The sequence below is a fragment of the Vicugna pacos genome, chromosome 6, assembly GCF_048564905.1.
Source record: "Vicugna pacos chromosome 6, VicPac4, whole genome shotgun sequence".
Taxonomy (NCBI): Eukaryota; Metazoa; Chordata; class Mammalia; order Artiodactyla; family Camelidae; genus Vicugna; species Vicugna pacos.
This window is the reverse complement of record NC_132992.1, coordinates 30256847-30280790: the sequence shown is the minus strand read 5'-3', so window position 1 is coordinate 30280790 and position 23944 is coordinate 30256847. Positions and strand designations below refer to the sequence as shown.

The 23944-nt window shown below is 34.9% G+C and overlaps 1 protein-coding gene, 1 long non-coding RNA gene and 1 pseudogene across 3 annotated transcripts in view; 1 reads left to right on the top strand and 2 right to left on the bottom strand.

Moving 5' to 3' along the window:
* Nucleotides 1–23944, bottom strand: part of LOC140696851 (uncharacterized) — a 513284-nt gene that overhangs the window by 185899 nt on the left and 303441 nt on the right. The gene's annotated exons all lie outside the window — the stretch shown is intronic.
* Nucleotides 3817–4758, bottom strand: LOC102536961 (olfactory receptor 4F4-like). Its single transcript, XM_006218113.3, has one exon. It carries the CDS (start codon nucleotides 4753–4755, stop codon nucleotides 3817–3819), a length of 939 nt encoding a protein of 312 aa, XP_006218175.2. The 5' UTR covers nucleotides 4756–4758.
* On the top strand, nucleotides 15780–16707 carry LOC102536717 (olfactory receptor 4K15-like; annotated as a pseudogene).

Below are 23944 nucleotides of genomic sequence, written 5' to 3'. Positions count from 1 at the left end.
GAATTTATTTACCTTGGTAAGTAAAACTTTGTCCCTTTTGACAAATATCTCCCCATTTCACCCTCCCTCCAGCCCCTGGGAACTGTAATTCTACTCTTTGCATCCATTAATTTGACTGTTTCAGATTTCTCATGTATAATACCGTAAGGTATTTTTATGGTATTTTTCTTTCTATGACTGGTTTATTTCACTATTTCACTTATCTCTAGGTTTATTCCTAGAGATACGGCTTTTTTTTTCAAATGGCCAGATTTCTTCTCTTTTTTTTTTTTCAGGCTGAATAGTGTGTGTGTGTGTGTGTGTGTGTGTGTGTGTGTGTGTGAGACATTTTCTTCATCTATTCATCCATGAGACATTTAGGTTGTTTCCATATTTTGGTTAATGTGAATAATGCTCCAATGAACGTGAAAAAGCAGGTATTTTTTCAAGACACTGATTTTATTTCCTTTGCATATATAACAAGAAGTGGGATTGCTACATTATAATATAGTTATATTTTTAATTTTTTGTGAACCTCAATACTGTTTTTCCATAATGGCAGGTGTATTATTTTCATGAACTTTCTTGTTTTCACTTAAATTGAAAATCTTTCCAGATCTGTATATGTAAAACTATTTACTTAATTATAGCTTCATTGTATTCCACTGTATATATGTACTATAATGTGATTAATACCTTCTCTATCGATTGACATCTGTCAATCATATTCTACTATATGCATATATGTGTATATGTATGTGCAAATATATATGTGTTATATAAATATAGATGTGCATATACCTCAAATTTGCTCTTGTGTAAGCATATTTATAAATAGATTTGTACATTTTTTAATTGATGTATAGTTGATATACAATGTAGTCTTGGTTTCTGGTGTACAAGCATAATGATTCAGTTACGCATACATATTCTTTTTCATTATAGGTTATTATAAGATATTAAATATAGTTCCCTGTGCTACACAGTAGAATCTTGTTTTTTTTTTATCTATTTCATATATAATAATTTGTATCTGCTAATTCCAAACTCTTAATTTATTCTTCCTTCCCTCTTTCCCCTTTGGTAACCATAAGTTTGTTTTCTATGTCTGTGAGTCTATTTCTGTTTTATAAGTAAGTTTATTTGTATCATATTTTTAGATTCCACATATAAGTGATGTCATATGATATTTGTCTTTCTCTGTCTGACTTACTTCACTTAGTATGATGATCTCTAGGTCCAGCCATGTTGCTGCAAATGGAATTATTTCATTCTTTCTTATGGTTGAGTAGTATTCCATTATGTACACACATCACAACTTCTTTATTCAATCACCTATCGATGGACATTTAAGTTGTTTTCATGTCTTGGCTATTTTAAATAGTTACTGCTATGAACAATGGAGTGCATGCATCTTTTCAAATTAGAATTTTCTCCAGATATGTGCCCAGGATTGGGGTTGCTGGATCATATTTTAGTAAGTCTGTTTTTAGTTTTTTAAAGGAATCTCCATACTGTTCTCCACAGTGGTTGCACCAAATTACATTCCCATCAACAGTGTAGGAGGGTTCCCTTTCCTCCACACCCTCTCCAGCATTTAATGTTTGTGGACTTTTTAAGGACGGAAATTCTGACTGATGTGAAGTGATACCTCATTGTAGTTTTGATTTGCATTTCTCTGATAATTAGTGATACTGAACATCCTTTCATGTTCCTGTTGACCATCCATATGATCTGTACATTTTAAATTCTAATAAATATTGTCAATTGGTAATTATTTCAACAATGTATAACTATAGCTTTTATACTGAAATCTTGACATACTGGGAATTCTTTTTCATTCTCATGTCTCTTCTCTTTCTCTTTCTTTTACCCTGTCAATTGGTAAAACAGAAAACTATAAACCTCCTAATCTCTGCTAATGATGAGGCTCTGCATCAATAAATATGTTAATTGTACAATCAACTTGTACATGTTGTTGCTATTGTTAGTCTCGCCAGTTACCTGTGCATGTTTCCCCACTTTTTTGAGACCTCCTCCTTGTGGAGTTAATATATTGACCTTTCTATCAAATACAATCCTTTGACTGATGCCTATATTTTCCCTTTCTATTAAACTGTATCAAATGAAGAGAGTTGGTATAAATGAGTGAATTTTTAACATTTAGAAAATACAAAAGAGAAAAACAGAAAAAAAAATCACCCAATTTTCCTACTACTAAGAAAAATAAATCTAACTACTGTTTTAAGCTGACATTTCTTTTGGTCTTTGAAATATATTTATTTATTTTGCACAATTGGGAACATACTGAATATACTTTTTGTGTATTAGAGTATGTATATTTTTAAATCTACATATTGCATGATCAAAGGTTTCTGACAGAGTCGACTATTGCTCCTTTGAAATGTCATCATCCAAAAGAAACTTTGTACCTGTCAGTTGTCAATCTCAAATCCCTTCTTCCATCTCCGGGCAAACACTAATCCATTTTCTATCTCTATGAATCTGATTATTTTGGACATTTCATATAAATGGAATCTTATATTATGTGGCCTTTTGTGTGTATGGCTTCTTTCACTCAGCATAATGTTTTCAAGGTACATCCATACTGTTGTTTGCATCAGAATTTCATCCTTTTAATGGTGGAACAGTATTCCATTGTAGCAATATACCATATTTGTTGATCCATTCATCAGTTGATTTATTCTCTCGCAGTTTTGGAGGCTAGAAGTCTGAAATCAATGTGCTGGCAGGGCTAAGCTCCCTCCTAAGGTTCTACGGGAGAATCCTTCTTTGTCACTTACAGGTTCTGGTGGCTCCAGGTGTTTCCTGGTTTGTGTCTACATAACTCCAACCTCTACCTTCATCTCCACATGGCCTCTCCTCTGTATTCTCATCTTCTCCCGTCTCTTTTTAGGACACTTGTTATTATCCAAGTTCTCCAGGACGATCTTATCTCAAGATTCTTATTACATTTGCAAAGACTCTTTTTTCCAAATAAAATTTCATTAACAGTTTCAGGAGTTAGGATATAGAACTATCTTTTTGAGGGCCATCATTCAACCCACTGCAAGACCCTTATCAGATACATGATTTACAAATATTTTCTCTCACCTGTAGGTTTCATCTTTACACTCTTAATTGTATCTTTTGACACACATAAGATCTTAGTATTGATGAAGTACAATTTACCTAATTTTTTCTTTTGATAATAGTGTTTTGGTGTCATTTTAAAGAACCCATTCCCATAAATAAATAAATAAATAAATAAATAAATAAATATTCTCTGCAAATGTGCTATATAGGATTGTATATCAGAATTTTTTTTCATTCATAGCCTGGGGAAACTGAAATGATGAGGAGGAGGGTGGTACGAGATATGGCTAGCAGAGAGAAATCACATTATACAGGGCCCTTAGGTATACACCTTAAGTGAAAGGTTTGAGGGAAGGCATCAGTGTTACAGAAACATGTTCCAAATGGAGTTAGGAGAAAATTCAAGAGAAGTTTATTAAGATGCTACCCATCAGGATGGATGTATGGCTTGGTTGAATGAGTTTCAGCTTCTCATTTAACGTGGTTAAAAGCATAGGAAGACTGATTAGATAATCCCCTCACAAAGAAGGATTACTAGTGTTTGAATTTTAGGGAACTATTTCATGGTACTCTACTGGTTCAGTACTAAATGTTCAAATTCCTTGAATTTTATTAACCCTATTCCTGCACTTGGAGACACGCATAACATGTAGATATAAACTGAGTGCCTAGAATTCCCAACCTCTTTTATAAGGTCAAAATATTGCCAATCTGAAGTGCTTACAGGGAGGTTTTTGGGCATTACATATCTCCCTTGGAATGCACGTAGTAGCTTCTGAATCTCCTTATAGCATTTCTAATCTCTTTATTTCTCAGGGTATAAATGGCTGGATTTAAAAGAGGTGTAAAGACAGAGTAAAACACAGCAAGAAATTTGTCCACCCAGGTGATGCTGAGTGGCCACACATAGATGAAGATGCAGGGCCCAAAGAAGAGCACCACCACTGTGATGTGGGCAGTGCAGGTAGAGAGGGCCCTGGACGCACCAGTTTTAGAGCTTTGATGAACAGTGAGAAGAATATATGTGTAGGATATTAGCAACAGTATAAAGCAGGTCATGGCGGGAACCCCACTGTCAGCATTCATTAATATTCCCAAGTTATAGGAATCTATGCAGGCAAGCTTGATTACCAGTGGTATATCACAGAAGAAGCTGTCAATTTCCCTGGGGCCACAGAAAGGCAGTCGCATAATCACAAACATTTGACTCATGGCATGCACAAAGCCAATGGTCCAGGAAGTTGCCACGAGCCCAATGCACTTTTGCAGGTTCATAATGGTTGAATAGTGGAGTGGCTTGCAGATGGCCACGTAGCGGTCGTAGGCCATTACCACCAATAGCACCATCTCACCTCCTCCAAATAAATGCACAAAGAGGACCTGGCACATGCAGCCTCCAAAGGAAATAGTCTTGTTCTCCCTGACAAAGTCTGTAATCATCTTAGGGGTGGTGACTGAACAAAGCCATATATCAACAAAGGACAGGTTGGCTAACAAGAAGTACATGGGGGAATGCAGATGGGTGTCAATAATGATTAAGACCATGATGGCAATATTTCCAGATACAATGAGCAGGTAAAGTGTAAAAAATATCAATAGGAGTAAGACCTGCATATCCCATGACCAGCAAAGTCCCAGAAGCACAAATTCTGACACTACAGACAGATTTCCTTCAGCCATTTTATTCAGCGTGCCCTCTAAAATAACCTAGAGAGAAGGACAGACTGGCAGTTAGTGGGATGGGAAAGGGTACTTAACTTTTTAAAATTCAGTTGAAATTCTATCTCAATGAAGTATAAATTTCACTGAAACTTAGCATCTATATCTGAAAGTGATAAGTTAATTGGGAAGACAGATATTGGCATAATACTTACGTCATTATGCCCCAAAGAGAAGTAAAATGTCTAAAACTGGCTTTCCAGAATAGGATTCTTATAAATGATTAATTGAGAGGGTACTCTCACAAGGAGGAAGGCCAACAGCAAAAAGAAAAAGCTAAGAATAGATTGTGTCACCTAGAAACTAGCTTCAGCTTACTAAGCTAGCGAAAAGTATGTGGGTGGGGTACCAACAACAACTATTATAAGTTAATAACTAAAATTTAAGTCATCTACTTAGGAGAATGGTGGTAAACAGATATTGAAATCCAGAACAAAGGACATGGCACAAAATTACATTTTCTCTCTATTAAGCATAATGATTTCTTGAAGCCTCAGTTGAACCTCTTCCATAAAACATCATAAAATTAAATGTTTAGCTTATTACTCTAAAATATATATTGGAACATAAAAAAATATATATATATACACATATATTGGAACAATCTTTGGGAGAGAAGCTATATAGAGCAAAAACATAATTTATCATTGGTTACAATCACCAGCAAATGGAATTCACTTAGTAAACTAAAACTATTTAAATAAACAAACAAGCATCAGTAGAGAGTTATTTTTGAGAAAAAGACTAACCAAAGGCGAAGGTCACTCATACTCATTCTGACTTGATGAACTCTGAATGGAAGCTCCTTATAACTCAAGCTTATCGATTGAAAATATTTACCTTCAGTTATACCTGTAGATGCTAGGAAATTCCTAGGTTTTGAAATATTACCATAAAAGTTTAAAAAATACATCTTTTCATAGATGAGAATAAGCTACAAATACGTATAAGCAAAGTATTTCTCTGACTGTTAGTATTAACTGAACTTGAAGTTAAAACTTCAGAGATCACCAGTTAGTCACATCTAAATATAATAACCATATTGCCTGTATTTATCCTTAAGTAAATGGAGAATTCCTCTCAAGCTGAATTGGGGAATGATAATTGCAGCTCTCTCTTTCCCCTTTACTTATTTCCCTAAGCTTTAGAAAAAAATACTTATTGGGTGTTGCAGCTTCTTTTGTCCTTTGAAATCTCAAGAGTGGTGCCAAGGAGAGCAGGTAAACAAGGAAAACCACTACCTCCTCCTGAGCAGTAGTTTCCCCTCCCCTTATACTGAGAACTCAGAAGCATAAAGGATGGAAAGAAAGAAGAATTTCTCAAAGAAATTAGGAAAGTCACTCATATGCTGTGAAAACAGGAACATGTGATAATAGTCTCACAAGTTACAAATAAATATATGCTCCATAATAGAGATTTTTTAACTTCTAAAGAAAATATCCTGATATTACACCAAATAGAATTATGTCCCCTGAGGAATTCAAGCAATTTGACCTTTACCCTGAAATTTAATTTTTGTCAAGATATACCTTCCAGTATTAGTTTTCTATAATTAGTTTGGTGCCTATTGAAATAAAAGACCTAGAAGACAGGTAATAGCAAAAGCAGAATTTCAACTGTGTTTGAGAGAATTTACTAAAAGATGAAAATGCACATTGCTGGGGAACAATTTCCAGTAAGAAATCACAGTGCTTTTAAAATCAGTTTTGAAGGTGTTACTATTTCACAATATTGGTAGACAACATTACTTGATTAATATTAATCAAATATTTGGGATAATTAGTAGAATAACTGTGGACTTTTAAATTAGTCAAATCTGGTCTGAACTCTAACACTATTACTTGTGAGCTTGAGTTAAATTAATTTCTGTTTCCATTTCCTCATCTGTATAGAGAGAGCACTCAATCTAACAGACTTGTCTTCAAGCCAGAAAACATACAGACAGCACTGAAATTTTCCTGGTACTCAGTGCATGTTTAATAAATAGTTATTTCTTTATTCATTAAAATGCAACTTCAAGCTCTACAGTTTCTAAATCTTACTGGCAACAATCTTAGTTAACAGCCACATTTTTTTAAAGCACCTGTGGAATCCTGTAACTCAGGGTGAATCTTCACAAAATGAGGACTGCTAACTTTGGAATTAGTGACATTGAAAAATTAGAAAAAGGGGACAAATTGAGTTAGTCTTTTTGGAGTATTAAAATATAGCTACACGTTTTTCATCCTGGTCTAGATGTAGTGTCGTATTATTAATTTTTTAATAAAAGTAATCTAAAACTGTGAGATTATCAACATTTATAATTTTACAGAGAGAAACTTGGACTCAGATAATTTAATAGATTGCCTGAGATACACACTGGGTGAGGTATACAGAGAGATAGCCTACCTTCCTTTCTCTACCTAAAGCTGCCTTTTTTCTCAGGTTATGAGTTTTAATCCTACTAAGCCCTACCAATCCTATAGTAATTGAGTTTTATATCACTTCTCAGTGGATATGTAACTATTTTTTTACTTCTATCACTATGCTAAATGTTACCTTAGTATGCAGTACTCTCTCTGATACACAATACTTTATCTTCTTAAATGGCAAGAATCATTTAGCAGGACAGCTGGGAGATGCTAATGATAAAGTAGGTGTGATAATGGTTGAAGACCTGTGATCTCCCAAAGAAGACCTGGGAGCATCTCTGAGGCACGACATCATGGTGGTGTGTACACTGTTGTTAAAGGAGACCACAGAAGTTCCAGTACAAATAGAATAGGAGGAGAAAAGCCATGAATTATCTCTTTAAAGGTTAGAAGCTAAATAAGTCATACTCAACTCCAAGCATAGTGGGCATGCATGAAACAGAAACACATAAATATTTTAAAAATTATTTCAAAGAAGAGAGTCATAGAAAATATGAGATAACTTACTATACACAAGTTTTTCTCTAGGACCAAATTAATTTTACTCTTCTCTTCTGATAGATGCTTGAGATAACACCCACTGCTGAGCAGAGACAGCATCTATGGAAGAAGTCTCCCTCAGCCTGACATATATTCACCACCGGAAGGAATCCCTTGGGTGAAATTTTCCTATTCTCTGTTTTGGACAGAACAAGAATCATGAAAATAATCTACACTGGCCACCCCTTGGAGACTTCTTTGTTAAGAATGATACCTTTTGCATATTCTGGAAATCAGAACAAGGAGACAAGCAAAATCACATATAAAGCAGCTAAGCATTAAACAGTCGTGAAGATTTAAATTATTTTTCATTTAACCTGTAAGTACTAAAAAGATGTCTTCTGCAGTTAATCTCCAACTAGACCTAAATAATCAGATTCAATTAAGGTTTAGTTCCAGTTTCAAGAGAAATCATATCCTGATCAGTGTGATATATGACCACCAAAAGAAAACACTGTTATGGATGGCATGTTCTAATGCACACCTAATATTTTATAAATAGACAGTTAATCTTGGTCAGCAGATTTGTTTCAACATTATCTATGATTACTTGAGGTCCTGATAGTTATGCACTGTGTGTCAAATCATTAAGATATCTTTAGATTCTTTTTTAAAAAAAGAACATTGATGTTAGAGTAAAATACATTTATTTTGACCTTTTAGATTTTTAAAATAACTTTATTGTTGTGTAATTAACACATAACAAAATACATCTATTTAACTGGTTAATATTCAAAATAAATAAACAGCTCATACAACCCAACATCAAAAAAACAAAGAATCCAATTTAAAAATTTTGCAGAAGACCTGAATAGACAGTTCTCCATGCAGATGGCCAACAGGCACATGAAAAGATGCTCAACATTGCTAATCATCAGGGAAATGCAAATCAAAAGCACAATGAGATATCTTCTCACACCTGTCAGCATGGCTATTATAAAAGAGTACACAAATAACAAATGTTGGCAAGGACGTGGAGAAAAGGGAACTCTCATACTCTGCTGGTGGGAATGTAAACTGGTGTAGCCACTGTGGAAAACAGTAAGGAGGTTTCTCAAAAAACCACAAATAGAACTACTGTATGACCAAGCAATTAAACTCCTGGGTATATATCCAAAAAACCCAAAACACTAATTTGAAAAGATACATGCATTCCAATGTTCATAGCAGCATTATTTACAATTGCCAACATATGGAAACAATCTAAATGTTCATCAACAGATGAATGGATGGAGAAGATATGAATGTATATACAATGGAATACTACTCAGTCATAGAAAAGAATAAAATTTTGCCATTTGCAACATGGATGGACTTTGAGGGTATTATGCTAAATGAAATAAGTCAGACAGAGAAAGACAAATGCTATATGAAATCACTTATCTGTGGAATCTAAACAAACTAGTGAATATAACAAAAAAGAAGCAGACTCATAGACACAGAGAACAAACTAGTGGTCATCAGAGTGGAAAGGGGAGGGAAAAGGGAAATATAAGGGTAGGAGATTAAGAGGTACAAACTATTATGTATGAAACAAGCTACAAGGATATATTGTACAATACAAGTAATGTAGTCAATATTTTATAACTATAAATAGAGTATAACCTTTAAACATTATGAATCACTATATTGTACACCTGTAACTTATACAATATTGTAGATCAACAATACTTCAATAAAAATAAATTGTATGAAATTAATTTTATAAAATATAGGTGTCTATTAGTACTGGCTAAACTAAAATTTCTGTTTCCTTTATGATCTAAAATACTGCAAGTAATTTATAAGATTTAGTTCTAGGACTGAAAAAAAATCCCATTAGTATTTTTTTTTCCCCACACATTTTACATCAAAGAGATCCAAAGACTAATTTAGCATGTAAAAATAATTTTATAAAAATTTAAGGGAATAGTTTTCAAATTCACCTTTATTTTCTTTTTTCCTCCTTACATACACAACTTAAAGGACTTTACACACCACATTTCCTGAGGCTTTATAAAATCACTGGATTTGGTCAGGTACCATTTTGTCATTTTATCTCTAAAACTGTGTTGATATCAAAATATGACAGTTAACCACTTTTAAATCCATAAAATATTTATGTAACACAGATGAAGCTTTATAGACACTTGGCAGTAAGACCATATAAAAATAAAACAAGACCCCCATCATACGTGTTCTGAATCAGGTATTTACTGGGCCCTCATATGGTATCTGAACACTGGTTTAAAGGGCAGCAAACTCAAAGGCAGTTACTATGGAGATCACTGAACATGCTGATCCAGAAGCATATTACAATGTCACTGCAGTATTATATACTAGCCCAACTTCCTCCAAGGTGGTCTCATTCTAGAGGGTCAGGTTCAGCTGATGCAAGGACGATGGACCACACACATCTGCTCTGTGGAGGTATCATACTCATGCTACGCATTCACTGTGATTTTTAACTTAATAGGTCCCTGTACTATACTTTCACTTCCTTCTTGGTGTTAGTAGTATGATCAAAGATTTCCTGGACAGCAATGACTGCTAGAGATACCCCATGTGCAGTTTTTGCCCACAATGTGGAAACTGTTTTAAGTCTATAACTCCTTGGTAAGTAAAAATGATTAGAGTTGTCTTGTGTTCTTCCTTTAAAACACACATTATCCTTAGGTTTCAACCCAATTATTCTGCTTATTTTCATAAGAATATAAGAGTTTCCTTTGGAAACACCCAAATCAGGGTCATCCACACTCATGCATGCTTCAAATAAAGTAGAAGGAAACTGACATGCATTTATAAACTGGGCCTTTCTGTTCAAAAAGTACTTCATGAGGACAGATTATGAAATCATTCTGTTCATCTAACATAGTTTTAGAAAAGTATTAAGGTCTGTAATGAATCCTTTATAGAAACTTGAATCAGACATAGTGAATGTGTGTCCATTGCAGTCACTGGTTTGGGAAAAACCCTATGTCCTGGACTAGGAAGCTGGTCATGATGTTATGGAACCTCATCTTTCGGAATCTGAAGCATAGCTCACATTGTGAATAAGACGACTAAACAGAAGACCCACAGAAGGCTAAACAGAAGACCCACAGAAGGCTAAACAGAAGGCCCACAGAAGGCTAAACAGAAGAGCAAGACATAAAAACTCTTTCTTCCCTCTTGCTACCAGTCCAGGAAGTACTGCTCCCTGTTGGGCTGGGTGATGGCTCAGAATGTGCTCTTTTGTTGCCACTGATACATACATCACTAACATTCTTTTATTGCTTTCTTCTTTGTGGACAACAAAGGTGAAAGTCGAGAGTCTCATCTCCCAAGTAGAACATTTACTGAGGCATCACCTGGATGGGAGCAGGTAATTCTGAGAAAGCAGCATCTCAGAGACTCCTACCCCCTAGCTCTTGGCAGTACATCCCAAGTGCTCATTGCTTGTCATGCTGTAGATGAAGAGCTTCTGCTTATCCAGGTTCTGGTTGAAGCTTTTCTCCTTCATCATACTGGTATGTGTGTAGACAATGAGAGGCTACTTACAGATAAGCACTTTTGTCTTACACATTTTTTAAGTTCTTGTTCTGTGGTTTTGCATGTAGTAGATACTCTATTTTCACACATTTCTGAATTATGTTTAAATGGGAAGTGAAGAAAAATTAAGAGCTATTTTGTCTTGCCTAAGTGGTTTATCATTTTGCAATACTGTAATTTTGCTACACTTTTCATTACAATAAGTAGAATATGTCTTGAAACAATATTTATTTCTCAGAAGACATTAATGGAACTGAATTGGACCTGCAGAGAGTGAAAGTTGCTTTATTAGAGTCTAATTACAACCCTAGGAAACACTCAGATATTTTGTTTGTGGATACATTTTCATAGAAAGTGAATTATATACCAGTTATAATAGGCCATTAAAACAACTAATCTATAGATAGGGTGGAAACATGATTTTTAGAAGTGTGAATCACTAGATAAAAATGATATTTGTTAGTCTATAGTATGAAAGGGCTTGTTAGCAATGGCCCCACTGGGACAAAATTACTCATCAATACAAAATTTTCACCTCTACCTCCTTTTAAATAGTATATAAAGTACAAGGAGTACCGCAAGTTGTCTAAGAAGAACCTATTTCTCATATCATCATTATACCTCAGGGTATGCATGTGGAACTTACAAAATAAAAAGACTGGACAAATTCCAATTCTCTTAGCAAATCTTATACAACAGCTGAGTAATGACTCATGTAAGTTTTAATACTTCTGCCACTTCAAATAGCTCTCTGTAGACAAACTATTTTAATATAATTTTCTATTACTTTTAATTCTGGGAGTGAGATTGAATTTGTTTCTTCTTGTTTGAACTGTTAAATTCTGAGATAAGTCCACTTTTCTATATGCACTAAACTTTAGGCTCTCTTCTGAGGACTCAGCCACTGTTATTTCTAAGTTTATTCCTACAGTCATGACGTATGGTGTGGTGTCACATGAATGGTCAAATGTTCACTTAAATTCAACTGCTTCATTACACATATAAGCACATATATTTTGTTTAAGTTGTTTCATTGATGTTCACAGAAATAATTATGTCAACATACCATTTTAGAACACTTCGCATACAGGTTCTACAATGAAAAATTCTAGCTCTGTCACTTGCTTGCCATATGGCCAATCCAACTATTTAATTATTTAACTTGAGATTTAGTAACATAAGGATGGAACCATACTTGAAGGGCTATTGTGAGCATTCTAGATTATACTATTTTATATACATAGAGTTATTCAAGATTGTGTGTGTATATAGTCTAGTGTCATATAGATACTTTATACTTCTGTTTATATCCATATGTCTACATTTCTATGTATAGTCTTGTAGAATTCTTAGCACATAATGAGAAATGGAGGCTCATTATCTCATCTAAATATTGTAACATATATATAAAAATTCGATTATATACTGTATATAATTCAATTATATCCTGTATTTAATAGCTTCCAGATTTTCACAAACATTGTGTTCTGGAGGTGACTGAATCAAGTACTATACACACATACACACATATATATGTGTATCTCCATACATATACACATACACGCACGTAACATCATTTCTAAGGAACTGAATGAAAATAAAAAAAATTTTCCAAGTGGACAAATTAGAGAAATAAAAAGTTACTATATTCAGTTATTTCAGTTATTTTAATGGCATTTGGTTATTCTAATTAAAATCACTGATGGATAATTTATGAGCACTTACTGTGCACAGTTCTGCTCTCAGTTTAGAGTGACCTACAGAGATTATTTCAGGCTCTGTACTTTCCGAGATCCTGTATTTGTGTGTGTACAGGCTTCAGGGATCCAGATGATGAGTAACGTATCCACAATTTAGTGTTCAGAAAGAGCCACACACTCAAAAATCTCAATCTAACACGCTTTTATCAGGAAAAGTTGAAAGTCCACCTTCTCTTTTGCAAATGACTTTCAGCTTGCCTCTTATGAAGTTTTTTTTTTCATTTTAAGAATTTTTGTTTGTTTCTTTACCTTTAATTTACCTTATAATAACTTTGGTACAGAAGGGCACATCCATATGTTTTTCTATAAGATTACTATTAAGTTTACAGGGTGCAGAGTTTATGAAACTACTCAAAATTAAATAATGAAAGGCAGAGATGTGGAGTAAGATTTGGTCTTGTTCCTAGTTCTATACACTAAGCACTGGGTGTCTTTCTTAGGAATTATAGGACTGAGTAATTCAAGAAATCTGTTTATCTTAAAGTATTCTCTTGTTCTTTTAAATTTATGAAATTTTACCCAAATTAATAGCATGCAATTTTTTGTGTGATATTCAAAGCAGTCGATTTAAATTGGATTCTTAAGTACACATCTCTAGGTTTCGCTCTAGAGAGTTTCAATATATTTATTTTTGTATCACTTCTACACTATTTCTCATAGAAAACTGGGTAAAAGCAATTGTACAGTAAAAAAATACAAATGATCAATTTGTGGATTAGTGGTCAACTCCACTAATAATCATTAAATGCATTGATATATCAATAAGATGCATTTTTATATAGGAAATTAGTAAAAAACAAAAACAAAAACTGTAATACACCATCTTGTCAAAAAAGTGGGGAGGTGAAGAATGGGCATTCTCAAATATCATTTTAGTGAGATAAGTTTTGGTACAATTAACTTAAAAATTCTTAAGTGCATAATTATAATAATGTATCCTAAATAAATGTATATAACCATAAAGTTTTAGCTAAATAAAAGCAAAGTTATTATATGTTAATGATTCAGAAAGTTAGAAACATCCTTACAATAAATAAACACATAAAAAAGCTGGTATAAAATTACTGTATTGACGCAGGAAATATTTATTATATATTGTTGAATGGTAGGTTATGTAATAATGTGTAATGTGTATACAATGATATATGTTTTATATATACAGTTATTATCTATTTTCTCATTAAAGATAATTTTTTATCATAATACTTATTTGATTTTTCTAAATTAAAAAATAGAAATGTATTTTTTTAAAAGTGCTTTACTGTTTTTTTTTTCCAATTGAAAAGGTAATATATACGCATTGCACAACAGAAAAATTCAGCAAGCACCGAAATGTATAAGGAATAAATCTGTTGCATTTTTTTGCCCAGAGATAACCACTGTTAACACTTTGGGGTAGGTCTTTATAAGCTTTTCTTTGTATATAGCAGTAGCAAGAGATTCTCATACAGATGATTTAGTAAATAGGTTTCGCACCCCTCTAGGAATTTTACTTAATTCCAGATAAAGAAACAGAGGTTTGGACAGTTATTATTTTATTTGACTGCAGATTTCACTAGGTATCTGCAGAAAGGAGCATGATGACCTTGAATTCTTAAGGGGAGAGATCCACTGAATGGGTGGATTGCCTCTCAAGAAGCAGTTTTTTTTTTTTTTTAGAGTTTTCTCCAAAATACACAGATAATTAGCCAATGAAATAAAACCAGTTCTCTTTAGCTGATTTGAAACTGAAAACTGCATTTTTAAATTTATTTGGATCAACAAATATTATTGAACATCATCTATGAACAATTTACTGTAAAAAAATTAAAGAATAAAATATGACTTCTTCAGAATCATAAAATGTGTTTGCATAAATAGAGAAAACAGATCGACAATATCAGCACTATATCCTTTTTTGTACTTGATATTGACTGAAGATTAAATATTAAATTTACATAAATTCAGAGTCACTGGTGAGAAAGAGCCATTATATATTTATGGTGAGTCTAAATTAGGAGTAATTTAACAAAAAAGATAAAAACGTGGAATTAACACAGTTCAAAGCTTTGGTGACCTGATGCTGAGACGCTATGGGTAGTTCTGGGAAAGGAGCCTGGTGATACCACCCTCACTGCCAGGAAGTCTGATGCCTCTGTAACACTCACTGAAAAACAAATGCTGCCCACTATTTTTGCTTTTCTCTCTTTTTTTCGTAAAAGCAAAAATCCTCTTCAGATTTCTTTAAGTTAGTGAAAACAAGTACTAATATAAGTCTTTTGAAAAAGTGGTGTAAAGCCAACTTTCAATAAACAGCGGATACCTGTAACTCTTTGAATCCTAACAATCCTGTGAGCTATACACTATTAACTTCTCCAATTTACAGATGCAAAAACTGAAGCATAGAGTGTTTAATTAACCTGCCCAAGGTCGCGTTGCTTGGAATTACAAGAGACAGCATTTAAAACCCATCAGTATGACTCTGGAGTTTCTTTCCAATTTATCAGCCATTTAAAAATTGTGGAGATGAAGGTTAAATGTTTATTTTTAGAAGAAAGCTATCATGCTGGGATGCAGAGATGAAAGCCAAGACTATACAGTCATTACGAAATAAATGATTGTATGCAATGTGTACTTTGTGTGCTAATGAGGATCTAAAGTACGCAAGTATGTTGAGTGGAATTTGATACCACACTTGGCTTTGTTTGTTACTCTCCCAATCTTAGGATGCTTTTCCATTTCACTTTACAGAACATTTCTGATCCAATTTCAGAAATTTGAAATCATGGACCAAGAAAATAAATCAGGAGTGACTGAATTTGAATTACACAGTCTTTCAGGTTCTCGAGAGCTACAGCTTTTCTATTTTGCATTTTTTACACTTTTCTATTTATCCATTGTGCTGAGGAACCTCCTCATTGTGCTCATGGTCATCTCTGAACCTGCCCTACATACACCCATGTACTTTCTACTTGGTAACCTCTCCTTCACTGATGTGTGTCTGTCCACCTTTGCCACCCCCAAAATGATTGCTGATTTCCTTGTGGAATGTAAGACCATCTCTTTTGAGGGCTGCATAGCCCAGATATTCTTCCTGCACGTCTTTGGTGGTGCTGAGATGATGCTCCTTGTGGCCATGGCGTACGATAGATATGTAGCCATCTGTCGCCCCCTGCATTATGTGACCATTATGAGTGTGCGCAAGCGCACAAGCCTCGTGGCGGGCTCCTGGCTCACTGGGGTTCTGCGCTCAGTAAGTCAGTTGGTCTTCACAGTAAACCCTCCATTCTGTGGACCCAAACAAAGTGGACAGTTTTTTCTGTGACCTTCCCCTGGTTATCAAACTTGCCTGCACAGACACCTTTACTGTTGAGGTCCTAATGCTTTCAGACAGTGGGCTAATGGCCATGAGCTCCTTTGTGCTCTTGCTGGTCTCCTACACGGTCATCCTGGTCACCGTGCGACACCACTCCTCGGAAGGCATGGCCAAGGCCAGGGCCACCCTGACTGCCCACGTCACTGTGGTGACCCTCTTCTTCGGGCCCTGCATCTTCATTTATGCCTGGCCTTTTAACAACCTCCCAGTGGATAATGTTCTGTCAGTATTTTATACTGTTTTTATCCCTCTTTTAAATCCCTTGATCTACACCTTAAGAAATAAGGAGGTAACATCAGCAGTGCGAAAACTAAGGCACCGACGAGTGAGTTCCTAATGGTCTCCAGCTCTCCCTTGTGATAAATAGCAGCTCATAATACAAGACAGGCTGGGGTCCCCTCCTCTGTGAATCATTGCTACGTCTCAAATACCAAAGGACGCACTTTCTTCCTTTTCATAGCATTTGCTTTCATAACAGTAAACAAACCATCTTAGGTAACAGGAGGATGGGACATCCTGTATTTTGCTTATGAAATAATACTTATTTGATTCAGACTGAAAGTCTTTATAACGTTGGGAAGGGGGATGCTTTCCCCGTTACTTTTCATGAGCTCTTGTAGCTAGACTAATAATAAAATTGATACAAGACGGATTAACAGGAAAAAAAAGAAACAAATTTTCATTCATGCACATGGAAGTCTCAAAGAAATGAAACCTAAGAAATGGCCAAAGCAGGTAGATTTTATAGTTTTTGCATATTTATGTATGTATAATATATGTGTGTGTGTGTGTGTGTGTGTGTGTGTGTGTGTGTGTGTGTGTGTGTGTGTACACACAGTTGCAAGGATTTGACAGGACAAAAAACCTTAGGTTTTGGGTGCCCAATTAGTGAGGAATCTAAACAGAGTTTGGACTTGAGGTAGTAAATTAAAGAAGTAACAGGGTTTGTTTATACAAGCTTCTTGGCCTAAATTCCCTCCTTGGAGATAAAAGTGTCCTTCCATCTCCAGATGCAAGGAGTGCACCTTTCATATGAGAGATTTATTTCCTGCTTTCAGGGAGACTGGAAGGGTCAGAATGTCCGTCTTGCATTGGTTATTTCTTAAGTAACTTTAATTCAAAATAATCAATATGCCATTGAGGCACATTTTGGGCCAACAACAATAATAAAAGTCTTCTCTTCCTAAGGGAAACCTTTTGCACTGTTGGGAATATAAACTGGTGCAGCCACTACAGAAAGCAGTATGGAAGTTCCTTAAAAAGTGAAAATAGAACTATCATATGATCTACACTCCTAGTTATAGATCCAGCAAAAGTGAAAGCACCAATTTGGAAAGATACACGCACCCCAAAGTTTATAATAGCACTATTTACAATAGCCATGATATAGAAGCAACTCAAGTGTCCATCAACAGCTGAACAGATAAAAAAGACTTGGTATATATGTACATGGACTATTAGTCAGCCATAAAAAGAATGATATTCTGCCATTCATAGCAATGTAGATGGACCTAGAGAATATTATGTTTAGTGAAAGAAGTCAGAGAAAGACAAATATGGTATGATATCACTTATATGTACAATCTAAAAAAGTAATACAAACAAAGGTATATAGCAAAACAAAAACGGACTAACAGATAAAGAAAACAAACTAGCAGTTACCAGAGGAGAGGGGATGGGAAAGGGGCATGTTAGGGATATGGGATTAAGAGGTACAAACTACTTTGTATAAAACAGATAAACAACAAGGATATATTGTATAACACAGGGGATTATAGCCAACAGCTTGTAACAACTTCTAATGGAGTATAATCTGTAAAAATTCTGAATCACTATGCTGTACACCTGAAACAAATACAATACTGTATATCAACTATACTTCAATAGAAAAGTCTCCTTTTCCTATAAAATGTGTCTACTAAATTCATGCTTCTACTAATCAACTTGGTAAATATGAAAATGTATAAAATACTAAGATAATGTGTTATATTTAAATCATATTTAAATATAGTAGTTTTAGAATAGTAACTAATTTATAGTCATTTTCCAGTCATCATTTTAACTGGTACCACAAATAAGAGGTAGGTATTGTCATAAATTTTACAGATGAGGAAAACTTGGCACAGTTCTCACCATTTTTAGACGAAAGATCTCATTCTCTCTCTCTCTCTCCTTTCTCTGTATACGTACATAATCACAAACAATGACATTCCTTGCTATTCAAACTATTTCTTTCTGAATGAAGAAACTAAATATATTGAGGTGTTTTTTTTTTTTTTTTGGTATATAGGACCGGTATTTCTTGCACCCTGAACTCTCACTACAAACTATCCAAGCTTAGGGACCAAAGAATAAATAGGTTATGTTGCAGAATTCATTATCTGAACTTAGAAACCAAATAGACTCCATATTTACATTAATGCTGTCACAAATATTAAGATCTGAGCCCACAAGTAATGTTTACTTGTATCAGTGTGCTAAATTGAAGTTCAGAATGAACACTCAAACCTAGTGGCTCAATGAGAACATACAAAAATGGAGATTTCTCCACATATAAGCAGAGTATTTTTGCCAACATTGCTAAATTATAGTTTTGCTCCATGCATTCTCTTGCTGCCTTCAAGTCATGCCCTCTAATCCACACCGACCAATAAAACAAAATTGAGAATACATTTTTCAAGGCTCTCTGAAAGCATAAAACCATTATTTTGACTTTTCAAAAGAAGGCTACATTTTCATACTTAAATATAGTATTTAATTCTTACTCATCTAAATCCTCTTTTCACCAACTGGAAGACTGAGAGTGAGAGTCATACAAGTTAACTGAGCATAATTCATAATCAGAAAGTAGAAGAAATGACTTCTGACTTCCAGTGTGTGACAGAAAAGCCATACCCCAAAGGCAAGTTATGTTATTGAAACTTAGTATGTAGACGAAGTAGTAGTATGGATTAGGATTTAATATCCAGTTATATTTTAAACAATTTTGGACTCATTTTCTTCCTCATAACTTTATCATTCAGCAAGTTTCTGTTGATTCCTCCATGAAACATAGAACTAAAAAATAAAAACCTAATAGAGGACTGTATCAGAGAACAATGGTGATAATAAAGCAAAAACTATGTTCAATGATCACATGCCGTTTATAAATTGTATCTTTATATATCACCTCATTTGATCCTCACAAAATGTTTTGTGAATTAGAAAATTCAGATTATACCTCTATTACTAAAAATACTGAAATTTAGGTAATCTGAAACACTTCCTATAAAAATATTTATGAACTCTGGATGCATTCTTTAGAATAAACAAATGACATCATGGTATCTAAAACAGTGGAAGCTTTGGAGCGGGGACAGTTGATGGGAAGTGATTGCAGGTCAAGAAAAGGATGTGCAGGGCTAGGCCATTAGAGGAGAGTTTTGTCTGTACAAGAGTGTGAGGTGGAACTGGATCTCTTGGATCTGGGACCCTCAGTGAAAGTGTGGACCAGAAGAGGGTACCAAGAAGCACAAGGAACAGACCGAAATATTTGTCCTCATTCCTTGCTTATGGAGAGAAAAAAATGCTTCCTCTTGGAAATTATAATCGTGGGTTGCCCACATGTAAGTTTAGACTTTGAATTTATATTCAGCATAATCAGAAGAGTATTAACCTAAAAAATTGACATATGGTATTGGGAACTCAAGGCATCAATGAAGTTTTGGGGGCATTCACAAAAGGAAAGACAAAAACCTCTCTGATGGCTCATGTCCTTACAAGTGGCCATGTGAGATTTAGACACATGAAGTCCTGCTGAATTTGAGTTCATAATCAAATTCTAAAACACACAAGCAGCCCATCCACAGAGAACAAGAGTCAGCAGACAGAAGAAACAGACTAACCCTCGGTTTCCCCCTCAAATCAGCAATAAATCTATTGGATAAGTATTATGAAGCAAATATGTTCAAAATGACTAAATACACATAGCAAATAACAAGGAGAAAATATTACTATCATAAAAGAAAAGCAGGTGACTTATTGTGGGAAAAGGAGCAGAAATAATTTTTCATATTCTTCCTGCTAAATGCAGTTGTAACAATGGACATATCTATAAAACAAACACTATAACACTCTGCGAGTTGCTGAGAAGAAGACAGAGTGGATAGGGATGCAAAAAAACATGACCGAAGAAGCTAACAGCTCAGAGACACTAATGAGAGCAGAGACATAAGGGAAGTCTACATGGTGCCCTAGGGCAGAGGGGAAGTACCAAAGGATGGTCAATACCAAAGGAAGGTCGATCCTGAAAGGAGTTTAGACTCGAAGGAGAAGGTATGGTTCACCTCACTGGTTAGTAAATATATTCATGAACTGGACTGGAGCTGGTCTCAAACTGCTGGCAAGCAATAGGCCACCCATTTGCAGATGGGGGACTGGGTCATCAGCAACTGGTGGGGTCTGCGTGTAATGGGAGTCTAGGTGCTGGCATGGGCAGGGACCCTAAAGAGTAAAGGTCCAAGGTTCCTCTGTGGAGAGCACTATGGAAAGGTTATCACTAGACTGTGGCTGCAAGGCAGCACAGGAACTGTGTTTTGGTTCATGTCTGGGGCAGGCTCCTTAGGAAGTCCTAATACCCACACATTGATCTGAGCCCAGACCCCAACCACTGGAGCTCCTCTTCCCCTGGCTGTGTGCCTCTGGTTCCCTCCTCTAGAAGGGTTAACACCACATTAAGGGAGAAATACTTAAAGGAATTCCATTACTTATCACAGAGCATGTAATGAAGGGTACATTCAGAGCTGAGAAGCAATAAATACATAACTGAAACTAGATGCAAACTTGTTACACACCTAGTTTTTACTGGATTTTTTTGGATAATTTGGAAATATGTAGTGATGTTGATGACCCACGTTCTTTATGACTTACTAATTACTTGATTAGGAATACATCCTGGAGAACCTCTAGCATATTTATTCACATAAATGTTCTAATTTGTTTGTAAAGCAAGCATTGGAAACAAGCATTGCTTCATGAAAAATGGACACATAAGCAATGTGTATGTATTCATACAGTGGAAAAACTACAGCATAAAAATGAACTAAAACTATGTGTATCACTACTGATAATTCCCAAATTACTGAGTGAAAAATAGCATCACAGAAGAATTATATAAGCATGTGAATTTAGGCTGCATATTTCTTTCTGGATATATCTCTATGTAGCAAAACTGTTTTTAAAAATCATGAAAATGTTAAATACCAAACTCAGAATAAGGGTTAACTGTGGAAAATTGGTTTGTGCTATTACATAACATGCTTCAACTAGTAATTATAGAAGAGTAACGAAATTTTTTTTCCCTCTATCCATTTTAGGTTTATTGGCTGGGACCCTGTAAATTAAACTATCCAGCCTAAGAGAAAAACAAACAGAAGTTTGTTAACATGTGCACCACTCCTACACCTGGGAGCACTCAGAGATGAGTAACTCGAAGGGCTGGTTAGAACTTGGGCTTATATAGCATCTTAACAAAACAACACGGTTTTGGAGAAGTGACAAGACAAAGGAAAGGGACTTTGAGTTTTCAGAGCAGCAAGTTGTGGGGAGGTGAATAAATGGGGGAAGTAATGGAAGACAAAGGCTAGTTAGTAATGTTTGTTATGTAAATTCCTAGGTTTACATCCCTGAGCTGATAGGGACCTAGAGTTGTCCCCTCTGATTAATTTCCGTCCTTCCTGGTAGAAAGGAAAGGGGCATCACTCATACAAATTAACCTTCTGCTTTTAGGCAAATAGAGGGCAGAGAGCTTTTCTCCTGTCTGCTTCTCAATTGTCTTGAGATCAAAATGATCCTTATGCCAAAATGGCATTTGGGTGGGGTGGGGTTCCATATTCTACTGCCTTTCACAGTGTTTCATTACTAATAAAAATAAATATGGCAAAACATTAAAACTGGGCCAAATTGAACGTTGTATACAAAATGTTCATTTAATAGTTCTCTTTATTTTCAGTGTACTAGACATGTTAAAAATAATTTTACAGAAGGGTAAACTGAGGCTCAGAATTAAGTAATTTATCCAATAACATAATCTTAGTTATTAATACAGTGGAGAACAAGAACCCACATCCTCTAAGTTCTTATTAGTTTCCCCTTCCTCTATATTACCACATGGTCAGGAAGCAAGGAGACAGCATGTCCTTTCATTTCCAAGTCAAAGCATTTCTCATTTAGGAAAAAGAATGTACTTTTCTACATATTCTCCCTAGAGTAGCAGGTTCCATTATGTAAAAGTCACATAAGATAATTCACTCCACATACTGCCCCAGGGCTGAGTGGCTCTCCCTTTTTCTCTTATGATCCTATGGTCCTCATTGTAATTGTCAACAGTGGGGGATGCTATTTACGTTGTTCCAATGGGATACGTAGTGGGAGGTATTAATAATCCCCATTGGAAGAGAAACCTCGGCTCTCTATTACTAAATCTTCAAAGCATCAATAGGTCACTTAGATAAATCCAAGCACTACTCCAATCTGACAAAAGAAAAAGGCATCTCTAGTATCGCTAGGTGGAAAAGATTAATCCCACAACAGAAAAACTGAAGAAATTCAATTTACCTCTCTGATTATACTTTATATCAGGTAGGTATATCTGACAAAGGCATACATTAAAAATAGATTGTGTCCAGTTATGTATTACATTTCTACACTATGCCTTGGAGAGGGTCCACGAATAGGAGAAAAATATATTAGAAATAAAAGAAAGTGAGTCACGATGAGAATGGTCAGGTGTTTTAGCAGGTTTGGGAGAATCTGTGAGAAATTATGTAAGAAGGTGAAGTGTTCTTGGGGAGATTATGAGAAACACTGATTGTACTTGTAAAAAACCATGATACCACTCTTACCTTTCACTTAAAGAAATTAAATAAACATGCAAATCAAGGCTATATGTTTCTCGGTGGAAATGTGCCTATGAAGAAAAACTATTTTAAAAAATCATGGAAATGTTAAATACCAAACTCAGGTCATAGGTTTATAGTTGTATTATCTTTGCACCAATGATTTATTTCACTTACCCTGTACTTGAAGTGGATCAGACAGGATTTACTTAACTCTACAGAAAAAGAGGGCAAGTTTCTTCTTTTTTAAGAGTCGCATTATTTTTTATCACTTTTTAAGAATTTGCTAAACAAACTATGGTTTATTTCTAATACAACAAATATTTTTCTCTATGCTGTAATTCAGAAGGATTATTTTATTCCCTTTGCATTTGCCAGTTTGATTATGGGCGCTGGTTTTAATGACTCAAGTATGAGCTTCTGTTACTAATGAGATGAAATATTTTTGTTTCACGTAGAGATGAAGTTTATATCGGTATTTTATGATTTGTAGGCCATTCAGTGGAAAAGTCTCTGTGCACAGGAAAACTAGAAGGTAGAAATGTTGAGTAAAATGTTGAGATGGAATATAACTCAATTAGCACTAAAGTACATTTATAGAGAATATATTCCATGTAAATACCTATACTAAATCCTATGAGCAGTCCACAAGGAGCACACTCACAAATTCAAGGGTCTCTCCGTGTGGCAGGGAAATGA

Coding starts and splice junctions, on each gene's coding strand:
- LOC102536961 (XM_006218113.3), bottom strand. CDS start 4,755: ATGGCTGAAGGAAATCTGTCTGTAGTGTCAGAATTTGTGCTTCTGGGA.